The sequence below is a fragment of the Oncorhynchus gorbuscha genome, linkage group LG08 (assembly GCF_021184085.1).
Source record: "Oncorhynchus gorbuscha isolate QuinsamMale2020 ecotype Even-year linkage group LG08, OgorEven_v1.0, whole genome shotgun sequence".
NCBI lineage: Eukaryota > Metazoa > Chordata > Actinopteri > Salmoniformes > Salmonidae > Oncorhynchus > Oncorhynchus gorbuscha.
This window is the reverse complement of record NC_060180.1, coordinates 42,240,704-42,263,707: the sequence shown is the minus strand read 5'-3', so window position 1 is coordinate 42,263,707 and position 23,004 is coordinate 42,240,704. Positions and strand designations below refer to the sequence as shown.

At 46.0% G+C, this 23,004-nt stretch overlaps 1 protein-coding gene across 3 annotated transcripts in view; it reads left to right on the top strand.

Annotated features, from left to right (window-relative positions):
• The window catches only part of LOC124040871 (sodium/potassium-transporting ATPase subunit beta-1-interacting protein 3-like), a 140,708-nt gene that overhangs the window by 116,026 nt on the left and 1,678 nt on the right, over positions 1-23,004 (top strand). The window contains exons 5-6 of one of the 3 annotated variants that reach the window (XM_046357978.1): positions 5,897-5,957; positions 19,653-19,737. In XM_046357978.1, coding sequence (XP_046213934.1) covers positions 5,897-5,957; positions 19,653-19,737 — 146 coding nt within the window. Of the gene's footprint in view, positions 1-5,896; positions 5,958-19,652; positions 19,742-23,004 lie in introns of those variants that run through there. The other 2 variants (XM_046357979.1, XM_046357980.1) reach the window with 2 other exon arrangements.

Here is a 23,004-nt window from a genome sequence, read left to right as displayed (position 1 = left end):
AGGAAATGGAGAAACTCTCTTCATTGAAGTAGTGTGACTCTGAGTGGGGAATGTATGAGGAGGAAATGGAGAAACTCTTCATTGAAGTTGGGTGACTCTGAGGGGGGAATGTATGTGGAGGAAATGAAGAAACTCTCTTCATTGAAGTAGGGTCTCTGAGGGGGGAATGTATGAGGAGGAAATTGAGAAACTCTCTTCATTGAAGTAGTGTGACTCTGAGGGGGGAATGTATGTGGAGGAAATGGAGAAACTCTCTTCATTGAAGTAGGGTCTCTGAGGGGGGAATGTATGAGGCACAGAGGAAGATGCTTTCATCTGTCAAGATGGCCTCCTTGTTGATTTTAAACCAGATAAATAATTCTCCTGTTTTGACAATTTGATTGAATAAATTAGTTCAGATTTATACCATATTAGCATTCCCCCTGAGTCTCTGCCCAGTTTGATTCCTTTTAATTTAGTGGATTGTATGATTATCTCCCTATAACCTAGTGCATAGCCAGTGGAAACATCACCAGTACTACAATATCAACATCATCAATTTCTTTCCGGAAGTCTGGGTTTCTGCTCTTTAGTCCAAAAGCAGTGGACTTCAATCCTTGTAAATTCCAACATGCAACGTAAAACGATTTCATAACTTTTTTTTTCTTTACCTTAAAAATGAGACAAACACTCACAATCCAACAAGAACTACTAAAATAGGATTTTTCAATGAAAGTAAACTCTTATTATGCAAATGTGATTTGTTTATAATTTAAGAATTTGTGTCATGCCACTTGGGTGGATGTAGTGTGAGGATGGTGGAGTTCTTGTGCTCATCTTACCATGACCCTCGGCCTATCACATGTGGGCATAGTAGACTCAGCATGTGTTTAATGTCACTCATTTGGAGTTGGCTACTTGTCTACATTTGCTTTGGAAGTGGTAAAAAAACAAACTTTTTTTTTCTGCTGCCCAGTCTATTTTTGCAAGTGTATGCCCAATGGGGCCAGAAATCTGTGAAGATGAACTATGTATTTAGAATACATTCTTGTTTGTTCCCCTCTTAGCTACCATTATGAGCATTGTTACTCTTCAGGGTCTGAATCCAGTGTTCCTCACCTGAACTGTAGAACTCATCTTTCTAATTATCTCTCTCTCTCAATTGTGATAGACAGATCTACATTCATTCCCTTCATTAAAGAACACTTAAAGGTCCAGTGCAGTCAACGTTCACTTTTTCCTGTGTTTTGTATCATATTGTACAGCAGCTGATGAAACTGTCACTGTAAAAGTGTGAATTTCTGTTGTTTTTGTTATTTCCTGAAAATTGCTAGTTGAAAAGACAATCTACACAAGCCCTTTTTATTCAGCAGGTGGAGATGGGTGGAGTTTAGGATTGCCTGGTGACATCACCTGGCGGTAAAGTAGCTAATAGACGAATAACAAAGAGAGTTCCAAAACTCTCTGCCAATAACAGCTGGATTTCAGTTATCACCTCCCCATTAAGACCATTCCCAGACAGTCCTGACTCAATTCTATCTTGAGAAAAAATGTTTTGCTAAAAATCTATATATTTTTTATTTTCAACCATTTTATTGGAAAACTATTACAGTAAGGTAATTAATTGTTACCCAGAAATTATTTGAAATTGATATAAAAAATGGCTGCATTGTGCTTTTCTCCAAGGACAGAGAGCCAGATCAATAGTGTGTTAATTAGCCAGCCAATCAATGGAAATCCCCCTCCTCACACACACACACATGCAAAGGACTGACTGAAAAATAACTGGCAAAGTAAAATGATTGAAAGAAAAACAATACGTGGTACTGGACTGAGCACCCTGATGAAGGCCTCAATTCCACAACATGTCCTCATTTCCTCTGTGTGTGTGCATGTGTGTGTGTGCATGTATGTATGTGTGTGTGTGTGTGTGTGTGTGCATGTATGTGCGTGTGTATGTGTGCGTGTGTGTGTGTGTGTGTGTGTGTGTGTGTGCATGTGCGTATGCGTATGCGTGTGTGTGTGTGTGTGCATGTACGTGTGTGCATGTGCGTGTGTGCGTGTGTGTGTGTGTGTGTGTGTGTGTGTGTGTGTGTGTGTGTGTGTGTGTGTGTGTGTGTGTGTGTGTGTGTGTGTGTGTGTGTGTGTGTGTGGAATCCGGTTGACTCTCTCTACCTGGGCTAATATTTTCAGCTTTGACAGTGCCCTTCATTAACGCATGCAAATGTCTGTCTCCCCTAGCTGAGCAGCTGTGTGTCCTTCAAATCTACACTGCTTCTCACTGGCAGTAGTGTGTGTGTGTGTGTGTGTGTGTGTGTGTGTGTGTGTGTGTGTGTGTGTGTGTGTGTGTGTGTGTGTGTGTGTGTGTGTGTGTGTGTGTGTGTGTGTGTGTGTGTGTGTGTGTGTGTGTGTGTGTGTGTGTGTGTGTGCGTGCGTGCGTGTAAATGTGTTTGTGTGTACATGCACATGTATTATTGTGATTGTGTCTGCTTGTGTGTGGGCTGATGTTATCCTGAGAGGATGAATAGCGTGAAATGTGGAATATCATATTTTCTCGCTAAGCCCGTTTCCTCTGATAAGCTTTGCTATCACAGGAGATTGGTGGAATGGGTGGAATGTCATCAAATACATCAAACACATGGTTTCCATTGGCTCGGTACCAGACATTATTATGAGCTGTCCTCCCCTCAGCAGCCTCCACTGTTTGCTAAAGATAATAGATGAACAGCAAATTAAACCATTAGTGCTACTAGAACAGAGAGACCCCCACAGACGGCCGAGAGAGACGAGGGGAGATGTCAGAGTCACTTTCCATTAGTGCTATTAGAACGGAGAGACCCCCACAGACGGCCGAGAGAGACGTGGGGAGGTGTCAGAGGAGTCACTTTCCATTAGTGCTATTAGAACGGAGAGACCCCCACAGACGGCCGAGAGAGACGTGGGGAGATGTCAGAGGAGTCACTTTCCATTAGTGCTATTAGAACGGAGAGACCCCCACAGACGGCCGAGAGAGACGAGGGGAGATGTCAGAGTCACTTTCCATTAGTGCTAATAGAACGGAGAGACCCCCACAGACGGCCGAGAGAGACGAGGGGAGATGTCAGAGGAGGTACTTTCCATTAGTGCTAATTGAACGGAGAGACCCCCACAGACGGCCGAGAGAGACGAGGGGAGATGTCAGAGGAGGTACTTTCCATTAGTGTTATTAGAACGGAGAGACCCCCACAGACGGCCGAGAGAGACGAGGGGAGATGTCAGAGGAGGTACTTTCCATTATTGTTATTAGAACGGAGAGACCCCCACAGACGGCCGAGAGAGACAAGGGGAGATGTCAGAGTCACTTTCCATTAGTGTTATTAGAACGGAGAGATCCCCACAGACGGCCGAGAGAGACGAGGGGAGATGTCAGAGGAGTCACTTTCCATTAGTGTTATTAGAACGGAGAGACCCCCACAGACGGCCGAGAGAGACGAGGGGAGATGTCAGAGTCACTTTCCATTAGTGTTATTAGAACGGAGAGACCCCCACAGACGGCCGAGAGAGACGTGGGGAGATGTCAGAGTCACTTTCCATTAGTGTTATTAGAACGGAGAGACCCCCACAGACGGCCGAGAGAGACGTGGGGAGATGTCAGAGTCACTTTCCATTAGTGTTATTAGAACAGAGAGACCCCCACAGACGGCCGAGAGAGACGAGGGGAGATGTCAGAGTCACTTTCCATTAGTGTTATTAGAACGGAGAGACCCCCACAGACGGCCAAGAGAGACGAGGGGAGATGTCAGAGGAGTCACTTTCCATTAGTGCTAATAGAACGGAGAGACCCCCACAGACGGCCGAGAGAGACGTGGGGAGATGTCAGAGGAGTCACTTTCCATTAGTGCTATTAGAACGGAGAGACCCCCACAGACGGCCGAGAGAGACGAGGGGAGATGTCAGAGGAGTCACTTTCCATTAGTGCTATTAGAACGGAGAGACCCCCACAGACGGCCGAGAGAGACGAGGGGAGATGTCAGAGGAGTCACTTTCCATTAGTGCTATTAGAACGGAGAGACCCCCACAGACGGCCGAGAGAGACGAGGGGAGATGTCAGAGGAGTCACTTTCCATTAGTGCTATTAGAACGGAGAGACCCCCACAGACGGCCGAGAGAGACGAGGGGAGATGTCAGAGGAGTCACTTTCCATTAGTGCTAATAGAACGGAGAGACCCCCACAGACGGCCGAGAGAGACGGGGAGATGTCAGAGGAGTCACTTTCCATTAGTGCTATTAGAACGGAGAGACCCCCACAGACGGCCGAGAGAGACGAGGGGAGATGTCAGAGGAGTCACTTTCCATTAGTGCTAATAGAACGGAGAGACCCCCACAGACGGCCGAGAGAGACGAGGGGAGATGTCAGAGTCACTTTCCATTAGTGCTAATAGAACGGAGAGACCCTCACAGACGGCCGAGAGAGACGAGGGGAGATGTCAGAGGAGTCACTTTCCATTAGTGCTAATAGAACGGAGAGACCCTCACAGACGGCCGAGAGAGACGAGGGGAGGACGAAGAAAAAGCTCAGGGAGAGAGAAACAAATAGCGGTGTCTGTGTACATTATTTTGTCATTTAGAAGACACTCTTGTCCAGAGGGACTTACAGTAGTGACTGCATTTTGACTTCATCCTGGTGCCCCATGGGAATGGAACCCACAACCTTGGGGTTGCAAGCGCCAAGCTTGACCAAATGGGCCACATGGGACCAGTTGACTTAATGTTAACAAGCTGTTGGACTGATGTAATGACTGAAAGGCTACAGATTCAGGTCAACAGTTGAGTTAAACACCCACATACAACCTCCCTATCAACCACCCTAGGTGCGCTATCCCCCCACCCTGACCGTCTGCATTTGCTGACTGTGTTGTTGGCTGATCCCTCCAGACACTTTAATCGAGGCAATTCATACATATCAAACACTGGCCCCCAGCTGCTAACACCATCTTGTGTGTGGTCCAGGCTTTACGTCTATGTTCATTCTCTACTACTGTAGTAGTGACTGGCCTGCCTGTCAGAGGTAATTAGCTGATTGAAAGAAGGTAGGATGGACTCAATTTCCTCTCTTAAAACTCATTTAGGCTGCTAATGTTGTCTGAGGTGTGATTATAGGACTAGTCATTACCCTTCGAGAACACAGACACAGACAGACACTCATATACTGTATAGCCTGGACCATCACTAGGCTCACTTGTGCATGAAAACATGCATGCCCAAATACACACACGCACACACACACATCCACACACACACACACATACATACACACACACACACACAGTCTCCGGTTGCCCAGTGTGTGTTTAGAGGGCATTGTGCCCGATGCTGGTTTAATTGGCATGGCAGTGTGCCAAGTCATTGGAGGTAGAGAGTGTCTGTCTGTCTGTCTTTCTTAGCCCCAGTGTGTTTGTCTCAGAATAGATGACAGCCATCTGCCAACAGTACAGCCTATTGTCACTTTGCGTAGTTTCAGGACGATGGGTTGCTGAGCCCAGAATAGTGTTCTTGGTTTGGTTATCTAATACCAGCTTGTTTAAGTGCAGGGTGTCTTCATGTGTTTGTTTTCCGAGGAAGTGTCTCTGGACATGTTGTTGATTTGTGTATTGCATTATTTAGATAGAGAGGAATATAGATGAGCTCATAGACTCATACTGCACATGCTGATTTATGTACTGATCAGTGATTTTGATTGCAACCCTGTTGTGTCATCCCCCAACCAGCTACTCCCTGTACATACACTCACGTCAACAGTCGCTATTTCTGAATGCCGGTGTTTATCCCCTAGGGTACTGTATGTTTGCCCTTTCCACTCTATCCTATAGTTGTACTTCATATGTTCGCACAAACACACTCCTCTGTGTGTTCTAACTCACTGTGTGTGTTTTCTCAGCTCCTGGGCTTCGTGTACGCCTGCTACGTCATTAGTGCCATCACTGAGGAGGAAGACAGCTGTGAGTACAAGAACTTAACTTGACACACACACACACACACTAAATGAACCACAACCTAACCACATAGCAAGACAGGAAAGGAGGAAGAGGAGAAAAGAGAAGAGGAGAGGGCTCATTAAAACCTCCCTCAATCCCTCCTCCACCTTGTTGTCTCCTTCCTTACTCCCCCTCTCCACCTTCCCTCACCCTACCGGCTGGTCTCCTTCACTCTGTGTGTCTCCTTCCTTACTCCCCCTCTCCACCTTCCCTCACCCTACCGGCTGGTCTCCTTCACTCTGTGTGTCTCCTTCCTTACTCCCCCTCTCCACCTTCCCTCACCCTACCGGCTGGTCTCCTTCACTCTGTGTGTCCCCTTCCCATTCCACACCCATCCAACCATTCCATTCTTTTCATTCTCTCTCTCCCTCCCACCATTCCACACCCATCCCACCATTCCATTCTCTCTCTCTCTCTCTCTCTCTCTCTCTCTCTCTCTCTCTCTCTCTCTCTCTCTCTCTCTCTCTCTCTCTCTCTCTCTCTCCCTCACACCCATTCCACACCCATCCAACCATTCCATCCTCTTCATTCTCTCCATCACACCCATTCCACACCAATTTCACACCCTTGACCCAATTTTCTTTCCCTACATTGTCCCCACTTTACCTTTATTATCAAACACCTGGCTAATCCCCACTTTCCATCTCTCTTTTTCATTCTCTCTCCATGTCTGTCATCCGCCTCCCCAGCTGTTAGTTCTCATGGTGGTGGTCGGAGGTGGTAGTGTGAAAAGGAGAGTATGTTTGTCTTTTCTCCCACCCACCACTGCAACAGGTCCATCTTTTTAGAAGTACCTATATGGTTGTCTAGTACAGGGGGGGTTGAAGGGAGAGATCGAGAGAAAAGAAACTGGTGAAAAGTGTGGAGAAAGAGAGGAAAGACAAAAGAGTGGATTAGAGAGAGGGAACGAGAAGGGTTAAGAGAGAGTAGTCTTGACCCTAGGCAACTTGGGGTCGGGGGATTGATTATGAGATGGTCTGGTTTAAATGATGGTCTCTTTTGGCACAGAGGAACTACATCACTGCCTACGACAGTACTTTATCCTCTTGAATAAAACACTAAATAGAAGCTAGCAAGACGGAGATCACAGAGGTTATTTTTAATGAGTGCATTTCGCAAGTGGCTAGTTTGCATCAACTACCTTAACTTAAACCCCTGCTAAGGTGTTTGTTTTGTCTGACCTCGGCGGCCCATCCATCCGCCGTGTGGACAGATACTGTTTGTGTAAAGGCGCAGGTGACAGGCGTTCACTTTGAAAAGCACACAGTGACAGAGAGAGAAAGTGTCTGTGTGTGAGTGTTTCAATTTTTGAACCAGGGCGTCTGTAGTGATGCCTCTAGCACCGAGATGCAGTGCCTTAGACCTCTGCACCACTCGGGAGCCACATGCATCTATCTTTGTCCAAATGGATTGAAGAACAACATGGCTGAATGAAGAAGGGGGAAAGAAAAGTAAAAGAGCAGTGGTTGATTCAGCTTCTTTCCTAGTTTGAATTATTCAGTAGTTCTAGTCTGATCCTGGCTGGCTGGTCGGGTAAATGGACCACTGTCTTGAAGCACAGCTTCCATACCCATCCTTGTTATTGTAATCAGCCCTGTGCATATGTACGTGACTTCTTTTATTTTCAATGCTAAACACACACACACACACACACACACACACACACACACACACACACACACACACACACACACACACACACACACACACACACACACACACACACACACACACACACACACACACACACACACACACACACACACACACACACACACACACCATGTACCATGCTCCCTTAATTTACACACATATGAAGTGCCATATTAAACTGTGCCATCTTGCATATTTCCCCCTCTCATTCTGGAAGCAGATGCAGGGAATGATTGTGTCAGGATCTCTCTGTAAATGTAAAAGGAACTCTCTCCCGCCCTCTCTGTATGTCGTTCATGAAGGTGTATAAGTTAGGAGGGGTCTGGCCATTCCTTGCTGCCTTACTATGCCAGACTCTGTTCGATAGCGTCCGGAATAACCCCATCACATGAGGAAAGGAGGGAAGATGAATGGAAGTGTGAGGTGGACAGGAGAAAGCAGAAATAGAGAGATGTACCTGAAGAGATGTGTTAGGAAGGGAGGTAGAGAAAGGGGGGGGGGGAAGAAGCCTGCTCTAGAAAGAGAGAGATCAAACACAAAGACTAAGCTCCTGAATATGTCATTTAGATGAGACATACATTCCTTTCACGCAAAAAGCCTCACAACAAACAAAGTCTCAGCAGAGCGATTTAGAGTAGAATACTCATGCTCATAAAACACACACACACACTTCATGTCTCTCAGGCTTTATGTTCCTATTAACATAAGCTGGAGTGTGTATGTGTGTGCGTGCGCGTGTAACTGCACACATACATGTGTACGTGTCCAGTTATCAGCATAAAGCAGACATCCAGGCAGAGCGAGTGGAGGGGAAAAGCCTCTTTGGAAAGTAGGTCAGAGAGTTATCCTAGTGTTAGCGTGACGGCTAACTGTAGAGTACTGACTCACTGTTTCAGTAAATCCTCTGGAGGGCAACAGAGCGAAGAGAGAAGGATGGGCCTGGGGTGGTAGAGTAGGAGCCGATGGGCATCCGAGGGAAAGAGAGAAAGGAAGGAAGGAGAGGTGAATGAATGGTTATGGGTAACTCTGATCGGTAGAGACGTAGGGTGCGTTCGTAAATTCTCTCTGGCTATCTACTCTGATTTCAGAGCACTCTCATCTGAGTGTGCCAGAGCACAGAACAACTGATGAATTTAGAAACACACAACACCTGCTGAATATGACTGGTGAAAAAACATATTGAAATTGTTACCAGTAGGACAGTTTGTCACCAACGCTCTAGATAACATAAAAACAGCCTAACCCGCTCTGCTAGCGGGGTTAAAATGATCAGTATGAGGTGTTCTCTCATTGTGTCTGGAAGTAGCTAGCAAGCTAGCCAACATTAGCCAGTTAGCTTGGGTGCTTGACTGCCCTTGTGAGGTCAGACCTCTGGGATCAACCGTACTCCTCGCCAGAGTGTACAGTGTGCCCTCTGAACACTCCCAGAGCGTAACGCTCTGAATTTACCAACAAGAAATTTGACAACACTCTGAATTTATGAATGCCCAGAGCGCACTCTGGCACTCCAGATTTAATTTACGAACACACCCATGATTCTAGCATGGGCCACCGCCCCACTGTGTTTAGTCACTTTCTCAGTAAAGCCCATACTCATCACCATCACAACGAGATCTGCCTGAACAAGGAGGGTGGGAAGGAGGAAGGGGGTGACAGAAAGACAAGAAGGAACGCAAGAAAGAGAGAAAGAAGAAGTTGTTTTTTCCCTATTGTTTTATCTTCTTTCTGGCTCCCCATCCATCTCTCTCCTTCCATGTTGTTTTATCTTCTTTCTGGCTCCCCATCCATCTCTCTCCTTCCCTGTTGTTTTATCTTCTTTCTGGCTCCCCATCCATCTCTCCTTCCCTGTTGTTTTATATTCTTTCTGGCTCCCCATCCATCTCTCTCCTTCCCTGTTGTTTTATCTTCTTTCTGGCTACCCATCCATCTCTCTCCTTCCCTGTTATTCTTTCTGGCTCCCCATCAATCTCTCTCCTTCCCTGTTGTTTTATCTTCTTTCTGGCTCCCCATCCATCTCTCCTTCCCTGTTGTTTTATCTTCTTTCTGGCTCCCCATCCATCTCTCCTTCCCTGTTGTTTTATCTTCTTTCTGGCTCCCCATCCATCTCTCCTTCCCTGTTGTTTAATCTTCTTTCTGGCTCCCCATCCATCTCTCTCCTTCCCTGTTGTTTTATCTTCTTTCTGGCTCCCCATCCATCTCTCCATCCCTGTTGTTTTATCTTCTTTCTGGCTCCCCATCCATCTCTCTCCTTCCCTGTTGTTTTATCTTCTTTCTGGCTCCACATCCATCTCTCTCCTTCCCTGTTGTTTTATCTTCTTTCTGGCTCCCCATCCATCTCTCTCCTTCCCTGTTGTTTAATCTTCTTTCTGGCTCCCCATCCATCTCTCCTTCCCTGTTCTTCTTTCTGGCTCCCCATCCATCTCTCTCCTTCCCTGTTGTTTAATCTTCTTTCTGGCTCCCCATCAATCTCTCTCCTTCCCTGTTCTTCTTTCTGGCTCCCCATCCATCTCTCTCCTTCCCTGTTGTTTTATCTTCTTTCTGGCTCCCCATCCATCTCTCCTTCCCTGTTGTTTTATCTTCTTTCTGGCTCCCCATCCATCTCTTTCCTTCCCTGTTGTTTTATCTTCTTTCTGGCTCCCCATCCATCACTCTCCTTCCCTGTTGTTTTATCTTCTTTCTGGCTCCCCATCCATCTCTCTCCTTCCCTGTTGTTTTTTGTTCTTTCTGGCTCCCCATCCATCTCTCCTTCCCTGTTCTTCTTTCTGGCTCCCCATCCATCTCTCCTTCCCTGTTGTTTCTTCTTCTTTCTGGCTCCCCATCCATCTCTCCTTCCCTGTTCTTCTTTCTGGTTCCCCATCCATCTCTCTCCTTCCCTGTTCTTCTTTCTGGCTCCCTATCCATCTCTCCTTCCCTGTTCTTCTTTCTGGCTCCCCATCCATATCTCCTTCCCTGTTCTTCTTTCTGGTTCCCCATCCATCTCTCTCCTTCCCTGTTCTTCTTTCTGGCTCCCCATCCATCTCTCTCCTTCCCTGTTGTTTTTTCTTCTTTCTGGCTCCCCATCCATCTCTCTCCTTCCCTGTTTTTCTTTCTGGTTCCCCATCCATCTCTCTCCTTCCCTGTTGTTTTTTCTTCTTTCTGGCTCCCCATCCATCTCTCTCATTCCCTGTTGTTTTATCTTCTTTCTGGCTCCCCATTCATCTCTCTTCTTCCCTGTTGTTTTTATCTTCTTTCTGGCTCCCCATCCATCTCTCTCATTCCCTGTTGTTTTATCTTCTTTCTGGCTCCCCATTCATCTCTCTTCTTCCCTGTTGTTTTTATCTTCTTTCTGGCTCCCCATCCATCTCTCTCCTTCCCTGTTCTTCTTTTTGGCTCCCCATCCATCTCTCTCCTTCCCTGTTGTTTTATATTCTTTCTGGCTCCCCAGCCATCTCTCTCCTTCCCTGTTCTTCTTTCTGGCTCCCCATCCATCTCTCTCCTTCCCTGTTGTTTTATCTTCTTTCTGGCTCCCCATCCATCTCTCCTTCCCTGTTGTTTTATCTTCTTTCTGGCTCCCCATCCATCTCTCCTTCCCTGTAGTTTTATCTTCTTTCTGGCTCCCCATCCATCTCTCTCCTTCCCTGTAGTTTTATCTTCTTTCTGGCTCCCCATCCATCTCTCTCCTTCCCTGTTGTTTTATCTTCTTTCTGGCTCCCCATCCATCTCTCCTTTCCTGTTGTTTTATCTTCTTTCTGGCTCCCCATCCATCTCTCCTTCCCTGTTGTTTTATCTTCTTTCTGGCTCCCCATCCATCTCTCCTTCCCTGTTGTTTTATCTTCTTTCTGGCTCCCCATCCATCTCTCTCCTTCCCTGTAGTTTTATCTTCTTTCTGGCTCCCCATCCATCTCTCTCCTTCCCTGTTGTTTTATCTTCTTTCTGGCTCCCCATCCATCTCTCTCTTCTTCCTCTCCTTCCCTGTTGTTTTTATCTTCTTTCTGGCTCCCCATCCATCTCTCCTTCCCTGTTGTTTTATCTTCTTTCTGGCTCCCCATCCATCTCTCTCCTTCCCTGTTGTTTTTATCTTCTTTCTGACTCCCCATCCATCTCTCCTTCCCTGTTGTTTTATCTTCTTTCTGGCTCCCCATCCATCTCTCTCCTTCCCTGTTGTTTTATCATCTTTCTGGCTCCCCATCCATCTCTCTCCTTCCCTGTTGTTTTTATCTTCTTTCTGGCTCCCCATCCATCTCTCTCCTTCCCTGTTGTTTTATCTTCTTTCTGGCTCCCCATCCATCTCTCTCCTTCCCTGTTGTTTATCTTCTTTCTGGCTCCCCATCCATCTCTCTCCTTCCCTGTTCTTCTTTCTGGCTCCCCATCCATCTCTCTCCTTCCCTGTTGTTTTATCTTCTTTCTGGCTCCCCATCCATCTCTCTCCTTCCCTGGCTTCCATTCTTTCCCTGTTCTTCTTTTTGGCTCCACATCCATCTCTCTCCTTCCCTGTTGTTTTATCTTCTTTCTGGCTCCCCATCCATCTCTCTCCTTCCCTGTTGTTTTTATCTTCTTTCTGGCTCCCCATCCATCTCTCTCCTTCCCTGTTGTTTTATCTTCTTTCTGGCTCCCCATCCATCTCTCTCCTTCCCTGTTGTTTTATCTTCTTTCTGGCTCCCCATCCATCTCTCTCCTTCCCTGTTCTTCTTTTTGGCTCCCCATCCATCTCTCTCCTTCCCTGTTGTTTTATATTCTTTCTGGCTCCCCAGCCATCTCTCTCCTTCCCTGTTCTTCTTTCTGGCTCCCCATCCATCTCTCTCCCCTTCCCTGTCCCCATCCATCTCTCCTTCCCTGTTTTTTATCTTCTTTCTGGCTCCCCATCCATCTCTCCTTCCCTGTTGTTTTATCTTCTTTCTGGCTCCCCATCCATCTCTCTCTTCCCTGTTGTTTTTATCTTCTTCTTTCTGATCTCCCTCCCCATCCATCTCTCCTTCCCTGTTGTTTTATCCATCTCTTTCCCTGTTGTTTTATCTTCTTTCTGGCTCCCCATCTGGCTCCACATCCATCTCTCTCCTTCCCTGTTGTTTTATCTTCTTTCTGGCTCCCCATCCATCTCTCTTCCCTGTTGTTTTTATCTTCTTCCCCATCTCTCCTTCCCTGTTGTTTTATCTTCTTTCTGGCTCCCCATCCATCTCTCTCCTTCCTTCCCTGTTGTTTTATCTTCTTTCTGGCTCCCCATCCATCTCTCTCCTTCCCTGTTGTTTTATCTTCTTTCTGGCTCCCCATCCATCTCTCTCCTTCCCTGTTGTTTTATCTTCTTTCTGGCTCCCCATCCATCTCATCTCTTTTCTGTTGTTTTTATCTTCTTTCTGGCTCCCCATCCATCCATCTCTCTCCTTCCCTGTTGTTTTATCTTCTTTCTGGCTCCCCATCCATCTCTCTCCTTCCCTGTTGTTTTATCTTCTTTCTGGCTCCCCATCCATCTCTCTCCTTCCCTGTTGTTTTTCCCCATCCATCTTCCTGGCTTTTATCTTCTTTCTGGCTCCCCATCCATCTCTCCTTCCCTGTTGTTTTATCTTCTTTCTGGCTCCCCATCCAACTCTCTCCTTCCCTGTTGATTTATCTTCTTTCTGGCTCCCCATCCATCTCTCTCCTTCCCTGTTCTTCTTTTTGGCTCCCCATCCATCTCTCTCCTTCACTGTTGTTTTATATTCTTTCTGGCTCCCCAGCCATCTCTCTCCTTCCCTGTTCTTCTTTCTGGCTCCCCATCCATCTCTCTCCTTCCCTGTTGTTTTATCTTCTTTCTGGCTCCCCATCCATCTCTCCTTTCCTGTTGTTTTATCTTCTTTCTGGCTCCCCATCCATCTCTCCTTCCCTGTTGTTTTATCTTCTTTCTGGCTCCCCATCCATCTCTCTTTCCCTGTAGTTTTATCTTCTTTCTGGCTCCCCATCCATCTCTCTCCTTCCCTGTAGATTTATCTTCTTTCTGGCTCCCCATCCATCTCTCTCCTTCCCTGTTGTTTTATCTTCTTTCTGGCTCCCCATCCATCTCTCCTTTCCTGTTGTTTTATCTTCTTTCTGGCTCCCCATCCATCTCTCCTTCCCTGTTGTTTTATCTTCTTTCTGGCTCCACATCCATCTCTCTCCTTCCCTGTTGTTTTATCTTCTTTCTGGCTCCCCATCCATCTCTCTCCTTCCCTGTTGTTTTTATCTTCTTTCTGGCTCCCCATCCATCTCTCTCCTTCCCTGTTGTTTTTATCTTCTTTCTGGCTCCCCATCCATCTCTCTCCTTCCCTGTTGTTTTATCTTCTTTCTGGCTCCCCATCCATCTCTTTTATCTTCTTTCTTCCCTGTTGTTTTATCTTCTTTCTGGCTCCCTATCCATCTCTCTCCTTCCCTGTTGTTTTATCTTCTTTCTGGCTCCCCATCCATCTCTCTCCTTCCCTGTTGTTTTTATCTTCTTTCTGGCTCCCCATCCATGTCTCCTTCCATGTTCTTCTTTCTGGCTCCCCATCCATCTCTCCTTCCCTGTTGTTTTATCTTCTTTCTGGCTCCCCATCCATCTCTCATTCCCTGTTGTTTTATATTCTTTCTGGCTCCCCATCCATGTCTCCTTCGCTGTTCTTCTTTCTGGCTCCCCATCCATCTCTCCTTTCCTGTTGTTTTATCTTCTTTCTGGCTCCCCATCCATCTCTCTCCTTCCCTGTTGTTTTATCTTCTTACTGGCTCCCCATCCATCTCTCATTCCCTGTTGTTTTATATTCTTTCTGGCTCCCCATCCATCTATCCTTTCCTGTTGTTTTATCTTCTTTCTGGCTCCCCATCCATCTCTCCTTTCCTGTTGTTTTATCTTCTTTCTGGCTCCCCATCCATGTCTCCTTCGCTGTTCTTCTTTCTGGCTCCCCATCCATCTCTCTCCTTCCCTGTTGTTTTATCTTCTTTCTGGCTCCCCATCTATCTCTCTCCTTCCCTGTTGTTTTATCTTCTTTCTGGCTCCCCATCCATCTCTCTCCTTCCCTGTTGTTTTATCTTCTGTCTGGCTCCCCATCCATCTCTCCTTCCCTGTTCTTCTTTCTGGCTCCCCATCCATCTCTCTCCTTCCCTGTTGTTTTATCTTCTTTCTGGCTCCCCATCCATCTCTCCTTCCCTGTTCTTCTTTCTGGCTCCCCATCCATCTCTCTCCTTCCCTGTAGTTTTATCTTCTTTCTGGCTCCCCATCCATCTCTCTCCTTCCCTGTTGTTTTACCTTCTTTCTGGCTCCCCATCCATCTCTCTCCTTCCCTGTTGTTTTATCTTCTTTCTGGCTCCCCATCCATCTCTCCTTCCCTGTTCTTCTTTCTGGCTCCCCATCCATCTCTCTCCTTCCCTGTTGTTTTATCTTCTTTCTGGCTCCCCATCCATCTCTCTCCTTCCCTGTTGTTTTATTTTATTTCTGGCTCCCCATCCATCTCTCTCCTTCCCCGTTGTTTTATCTTCTTTCTGGCTCCCCATCCATCTCTCTCCTTCCCTGTTGTTTTATCTTCTTTCTGGCTCCCCATCCATCTCTCCTTCCCTGTTGTTTTTTCTTCTTTCTGGCTCCCCATCCATCTCTCCTTCCCTGTTGTTTTATCTTCTTTCTGGCTCCCATCCATCTCTCCTTCCCTGTTGTTTTATCTTCTTTCTGGCTCCCCATCCATCTCTCTCCTTCCCTGTTGTTTTATCTTCTTTCTGGCTCCCCATCCATCTTTCCTTCCCTGTTCTTCCCTCCCCATCCATCTCTCTCCTTCCCTGTTGTTTTATCTTCTTTCTGGCTCCCCATCCATCTTTCCTTCCCTGTTCTTCTTTCTGGCTCCCCATCCATCTCTCTCCTTCCCTGTTGTTTCATCTTCTTTCTGGCTCCCCATCCATCTCTCCTTCCCTGTTCTTCTTTTTCTGGCTCCCCATCTATCTCTCCTTCCCTCTTTTTTCTTTTTCCACACTGTCAGTCTGCCTCCAACCCCATAACCCCCCACCCTTTCTCTCAGAATGTTATTGTGACAGATAGTTGGTCTTTGTCTCTGTAATTTAACCTCTCTGGGATATCTGGGACACTATAAAAATCAAACTTTCATTAAATCACGCATGCAAGATAGCAAATTAAAGTTACACTTGTTGTGAATCCAGCCAACATGTCAGATTTCAAAATGCTTTTTGGCGAAAGCAAAAGCAAAATATGCTTTTATCTGAGGATAGCACCATAGTAAACAAAGAGAGAGAAGCATATTTCAACCCTGCAGGCGTGACACAAAACGCAGAAATAAAAATATAATTCATGCCTTACCTTTGACAAGCTTCTTTTGTTGGCACGATTATGTCCCATAATCATCACAAATGGTCATTTTGTTCGATTAATTCCGTCGATATATATCCAAAATGTGCATTTATTTGTTGCGTTTGATCCAGAAAAACACTGGCTCCAACCTGCGCAATGTGACTACAAAATATCTCAAAAGTTACCTGTAAACCCTGCCAAAACATTTCAAACTACTTTTGCAATACAACTTTAGGTATTTTTTAACGTAAACAATCGATAAAATTGAAGACGGGATGATCAGTGTCAAATACAGGAGGAAAACAAACTGTAGCTAGCTTTCTGGTCGCGCGCCTCTATCTAACAGTACACTTCAAGTTACCCTTGTTCTGGATGGCCGTACTTCTTCATTACACAAAGGAAAAAAATTGCTCTGTGTAGGTATTTACTCCACATGAACACATTGACCCACATACCTGTCATATCTGGCATGCTTTCATGTCGAGGTGGTTCAGTCAACACTGCTTGCATGATGAGTAACTTTGCTTGGGACCTGAAGACTAATCTTTGGCTTTAGCTCAGTGGAATAACATCTGAGTGGTTTGGACGACACAGGTTTAATACCTATTCTTTATCGTTGGGATAAGTTCATTTCTCAGTACTGCACTGCACTGCACACCCCACTAAATTTGGATAAGGTAAGCACCTTTACTTGATTTAAAGATATACTCCACTGGGAGAAATTGCCTCTCTAATAGGATAAAAACGTACATTTCCTGGCCAATACTCCACACTGGCACATAGGTGTAACCGCTTTCTTCCGCTGAAGGAGCGGAGGATCAAAATGCAGCGTGGTTAGTGTTCAACATCTTTAATATAGACGAAAAACGAGAACACTACAAAATACAAACAATAAATGTGAAAACCGAAACAGTCCTATCTGGGGCAATGACACAAAGACAGAAGACAACCACCCACAACGTACCCACAGACTATGGCTGCCTAAATATGGTTCATAGACAGCTGCCTCTAATTGAGAACCAATCTAGGCAACCATAGACCTACAAACTACCTAGAAAGGAAACAGCCCCATAAACATACATCCCCCATGTCACACCCTGAGGTGACCAAAATAATAAAGAAAACAAAGATAACTAAGGCCAGGGTGTGACAATAGGTTAGTACATGTACCACTGGAACAGCACAATATCAGCTGTAGTTTTGCCATATTCAGTTTGGTACATTAATACCTTACAATTATATCACAAACCATGTCTCGCACAGTGTGATTTTCCCAGTTACTATTTCTCTCAATCTTCCCCACCGCTTTATCTCTATTAGGGCACAAGGCAAGGCCCAAATGCAGCATAGGAGGCATATGGTTGAGCTCCGATATTTATTATACCAATATGGGTAGGCAAAAGGGAGGTCGGGGACATGCGATAGTTCATAAACCAGGTCAGAGTCCAAACAGTACCAGGCAATAGGCAGGCTTGAGGTCAGGACAGGCAGGGGTTCAGTGAGCAGGTCCAAGTCCAAACAGTACAAGGGGATAGGCAGGGGTTCAGTGAACAGGTCCGAGTCCAAACAGTACAAGGGGATAGGCAGGTTCGAAGTCAGAACAGGCAGAGTGGTCAGGCAGGCGGATTTGGCATCAGGACAGGCAAGGGTCAAAACCAGGAGGGCTAGGAAAAAACAGAGACTGGGAAAAATAGGAGCTAAGAGAAACACTGGTTGACTTTGCTAAACAAGATGAACTGGCACAGAGAGACAGGAAACACAGGGATAAATACACCGGGGACTAATGGGGAAAACAGGAGACACCTGGCGGTGGGTGGAGACAATCACAAAGACAGGCGTGTCAATCTCTCTCTCCCTTTTCTCTCTCTCTCGCTCTGTCTTACTGTTCTGCTATGTGGGAGGTCAGGGGTGGAGAAAATTACATCCATCATTATCTGTGTCTTTATATATTAAATTATATCCATCATTACCTCCTAACAATATTTTACCTTTCACCTCTAATCAAGGCAGAGAAAATCACTGGTACAGACAAGTCCAGGCCAGCCGTGTGTGTGTGTGTTTAACCTTTGTTCGTGTCACTCACCTTACTGGAGCTGCCACTTCCTGATAACTCAGCCTATATATCACTGGCTGAGGGGAAACTGAGAATCCCAAGGAGCCGGAATGGAGCCAGAAGAGAGAGACATAATAGCTTGTCACTCCTCTTTATTGTTTATCTACAGATAAGTTGACCTATCAGGAACTCTAGTCCCTAAAATTTACTTCAAATATTCTGTTTGTCTGTTTGAATCTCTCATAAAACAACTGTTCCAAGTGGAGCAGTTTCCTGACCACTACTCAGTGTATGTTTTTATCGAAGTGAAACCACTTCTGTCAGGATTAGTTATCTTCAAGAACCACCACCAAATAACTGTCCTGTTGAAACGAGCCAGTTTCACTGCATCCTGTCCTCTATGGTGTTTACTGGGCTCTCAGATACATTGAGCCAGTTTCACTGCATCCTGTCCTCTATGGTGTTTACTGGGCTCTCAGATCCATTGAGCCAGTTTCACTGCATCCTGTCCTCTGTGGTGTTTACTGGGCTCTCAGATACATTGAGCCTGTTTCACTGTACCCTGTCCTCTGTGGTGTTTACTCGGCTCTCAGATACATTGAGCCAGTTTCACTGCATGCTGTCCTCTGTGGTGTTTACTGGGCTCTCAGATCCATTGAGCCAGTTTCACCACATCCTGTCCTCTATGGTGTTTACTGGGCTCTCAGATCCATTGAGACAGTTTAACTGTATCCTGTCCTCTATGGTGTTTACTGGGCTCTCAGATACATTGAGCCAGTTTCACCGTATCCTGTCCTCTGTGGTGTTTACTGGGCTCTCAGATACATTGAGCCAGTTTCACCGTATCCTGTCCTCTGTGGTGTTTACTGGGCTCTCAGATACATTGAGCCAGTTTCACCGTATCCAGTCCTCTATGGTGTTTACTGGGCTCTCAGATCCATTGAGACAGTTTAACTGTATCCTGTCCTCTATGGTGTTTACTGGGCTCTCAGATCCATTGAGACAGTTTAACTGTATCCTGTCCTCTATGGTGTTTACTGGGCTCTCAGATACATTGAGCCAGTTTCACCGTATCCAGTCCTCTATGGTGTTTACTAGGCTCTCAGATCCATTGAGATAATACATGCACATGCTGTTTTCACACACTCCTTTAACCTAATCTCATTGGCTCTGTGTCAGTGAAAAGTCGAAAAGTCCTTTCCTTTTCCCCTATCTCTCTCTCTCTCCCTCTCTCTGACTGTCTTCAGCACTCTGTACTTCTCTTTTTCGGAGTAAATAAACAGCGAGTTAGTTTGTCGGTCTGTCACTTTGTGAAGGTCACCCTCTGTTTTTCAGCGATAAAGAGCTTATTTTGACAGCTCTCGCCTCGTGCCCTGGGCTCACAGAAGTGTGCCTCTACCTCAGATAGTCAATAGAAATATGGAACTGTGTGTTTTTGGATGTATTTTTTTGGTACCCCCTTGGAATGTCAACACTTGTCTTTGAGCCCTCTCATGCTGTAGGTCTAACTCTGTGTTTTGTAGCATCGGGCTCCTTTCTCTCTACTTTAATTTGCCATAATCACTATTGTTTTCTTCCATTTTTTTTCAATCCATATCTGTCATGCAATGTTGTTTTCCTACGGTTTCTTTCTGCCTATCAACGTCTCGTCATCTTCTGATCACATTTGTCATTTTACCATTTGATCCTTTTTTGTTTTCAGTTGATTTTGTTGGTGGATTCGACCCCTTCCCTCTCCACCATGTCAATGAGAAACCATCCCATCTCCTCTTAAAGCCCATGTACCTGTAAGTAGGGTGTGTGTGTGTGTGTGTGTGTGTGTGTGTGTGTGTGTGTGTGTGTGGGGGGGGTATTTTTTCTTGTCTGTGAGTTTTTTATGTTTGTGTATGTGTCGGTTAGTTTTCATTATATGAACACTGTATCGTGTCTTCCAAAGGGAGTCTAGGCAGTACATTAGTGTTATGTATTCTAATAGCTCTTCTCATGTTTCTCTGAGCTAGGACCTTTACCATTGTGCTGAGAACTCTCTCTTGCATGACTTTGTTTCTCTGCAGCTCGTCTCTGAGATGAATTAAGATGGAACTTATTCTTTGTTAACACAGTGTTAATTGGATTAAGCCCTTTTAATTACTCCACTCTGATCGGCTTTTCAGTTTTCACCTAACAAGCACGCAATTAAAAATGACAGCAGATCATTGGTTCCATGGTGTGATGTCATAGGGGTCGGGGCATTTTATATGGTCCCGGAGAAAACAGGACAGAGCTTTGGACATGTTCCTACTGTAAATAGTACACTACCTTTGGCCAGTGATAAAGGTATGTGGCTCTGGGAATAGGGAATAGGGTGTCATCTGGGACATGTTGGTAGGTGTTAATACTTTTTCCTCACCCACACGTCTGCTAGTGTATGCCCAGTTAGGCTCCCTGTCTGGGTGGGTGAATATGAGAAATAGGCTAGTGTATAGCCAGTTAGGCTCCCTGTCTGTGGGTGAATATGAGAAATAGGCTAGTGTATGCCCAGTTAGGCTCCCTGTCTGGGTGGGTGAATATGAGAAATAGGCTAGTGTATGCCCAGTTAGGCTCCCTGTCTGGGTGGGTGAATATGAGAAATAGGCTAGTGTATAGCCAGTTAGGCTCCCTGTCTGTGGGTGAATATGAGAAATAGGCTAGTGTATGCCCAGTTAGGCTCCCTGTCTGGGTGGGTGAATATGAGAAATAGGCTAGTGTATGCCCAGTTAGGCTCCCTGTCTGGGTGGGTGAATATGAGAAATAGGCTAGTGTATGCCAGTTAGGCTCCCTGTCTGTGGGTGAATATGAGAAATAGGCTAGTGTATGCCCAGTTAGGCTCCCTGTCTGTGGGTGAATATGAGAAATAGGCTAGTGTATGCCCAGTTAGGCTCCCTGTCTGGGTGGGTGAATATGAGAAATAGGCTACTGTATGCCCAGTTAGGCTCCCTGTCTGGGTGGGTGAATATGAGAAATAGGCTACTGTATGCCCAGTTAGGCTCCCTGTCTGTGGGTGAATATGAGAAATAGGCTAGTGTATGCCCAGTTAGGCTCCCTGTCTGGGTGGGTGAATATGAGAAATAGGCTAGTGTATGCCCAGTTAGGCTCCCTGTCTGGGTGGGTGAATATGAGAAATAGGCTACTGTATGCCCAGTTAGGCTCCCTGTCTGTGGGTGAATATGAGAAATAGGCTAGTGTATGCCCAGTTAGGCTCCCTGTCTGGGTGGGTGAATATGAGAAATAGGCTAGTGTATGCCCAGTTAGGCTCCCTGTCTGGGTGGGTGAATATGAGAAATAGGCTAGTGTATGCCCAGTTAGGCTCCCTGTCTGGGTGGGTGAATATGAGAAATAGGCTAGTGTATGCCCAGTTAGGCTCCCTGTCTGGGTGGGTGAATATGAGAAATAGGCTAGTGTATGCCCAGTTAGGCTCCCTGTCTGGGTGGGTGAATATGAGAAATAGGCTACTGTATGCCCAGTTAGGCTCCCTGTCTGTGGGTGAATATGAGAAATAGGCTAGTGTATGCCCAGTTAGGCTCCCTGTCTGGGTGGGTGAATATGAGAAATAGGCTAGTGTATGCCCAGTTAGGCTCCCTGTCTGGGTGGGTGAATATGAGAAATAGGCTACTGTATGCCCAGTTAGGCTCCCTGTCTGTGGGTGAATATGAGAAATAGGCTAGTGTATGCCCAGTTAGGCTCCCTGTCTGGGTGGGTGAATATGAGAAATAGGCTAGTGTATGCCCAGTTAGGCTCCCTGTCTGGGTGGGTGAATATGAGAAATAGGCTACTGTATGCCCAGTTAGGCTCCCTGTCTGTGGGTGAATATGAGAAATAGGCTAGTGTATGCCCAGTTAGGCTCCCTGTCTGGGTGGGTGAATATGAGAAATAGGCTAGTGTATGCCCAGTTAGGCTCCCTGTCTGGGTGGGTGAATATGAGAAATAGGCTAGTGTATGCCCAGTTAGGCTCCCTGTCTGGGTGGGTGAATATGAGAAATAGGCTACTGTATGCCCAGTTAGGCTCCCTGTCTGTGGGTGAATATGAGAAATAGGCTAGTGTATGCCCAGTTAGGCTCCCTGTCTGGGTGGGTGAATATGAGAAATAGGCTAGTGTATGCCCAGTTAGGCTCCCTGTCTGGGTGGGTGAATATGAGAAATAGGCTACTGTATGCCCAGTTAGGCTCCCTGTCTGTGGGTGAATATGAGAAATAGGCTAGTGTATGCCCAGTTAGGCTCCCTGTTTGTGGGTGAATATGAGAAATAGGCTAGTGTATGCCCAGTTAGGCTCCCTGTCTGGGTGGGTGAATATGAGAAATAGGCTAGTGTATGCCCAGTTAGGCTCCCTGTCTGGGTGGGTGAATATGAGAAATTAGGCTCCCTGTCTGGGTGGGTGAATATATGCCCAGTTAGGCTCCCTGTTTGTGGGTGAATATGAGAAATATGCTAGTGTATGCCCAGTTAGGCTCCCTGTCTGGGTGGGTGAATATGAGAAATAGGCTAGTGTATGCCCAGTTAGGCTCCCTGTCTGGGTGGGTGAATATGAGAAATAGGCTAGTGTATGCCCAGTTAGGCTCCCTGTCTGTGGGTGAATATGAGAAATAGGCTACTGTATGCCCAGTTAGGCTCCCTGTCTGTGGGTGAATATGAGAAATAGGCTACTGTATAGCCAGTTAGGCTCCCTGTCTGTGGGTGAATATGAGAAATAGGCTACTGTATAGCCAGTTAGGCTCCCTGTCTGTGGGTGAATATGAGAAATAGGCTACTGTATAGCCAGTTAGGCTCCCTGTCTGGGTGGGTGAATATGAGAAATAGGCTACTGTATAGCCAGTTAGGCTCCCTGTCTGGGTGGGTGAATATGAGAAATAGGCTACTGTATGCCCAGTTAGGCTCCCTGTCTGTGGGTGAATATGAGAAATAGGCTACTGTATAGCCAGTTAGGCTCCCTGTCTGGGTGGGTGAATATGAGAAATATGCTAGTGTATGCGAGTCTAGAGTTAGGTTTCCTGTCTGATCCAGTTAACCATGCACTTCAATACCTCAACACATCAGCCCAG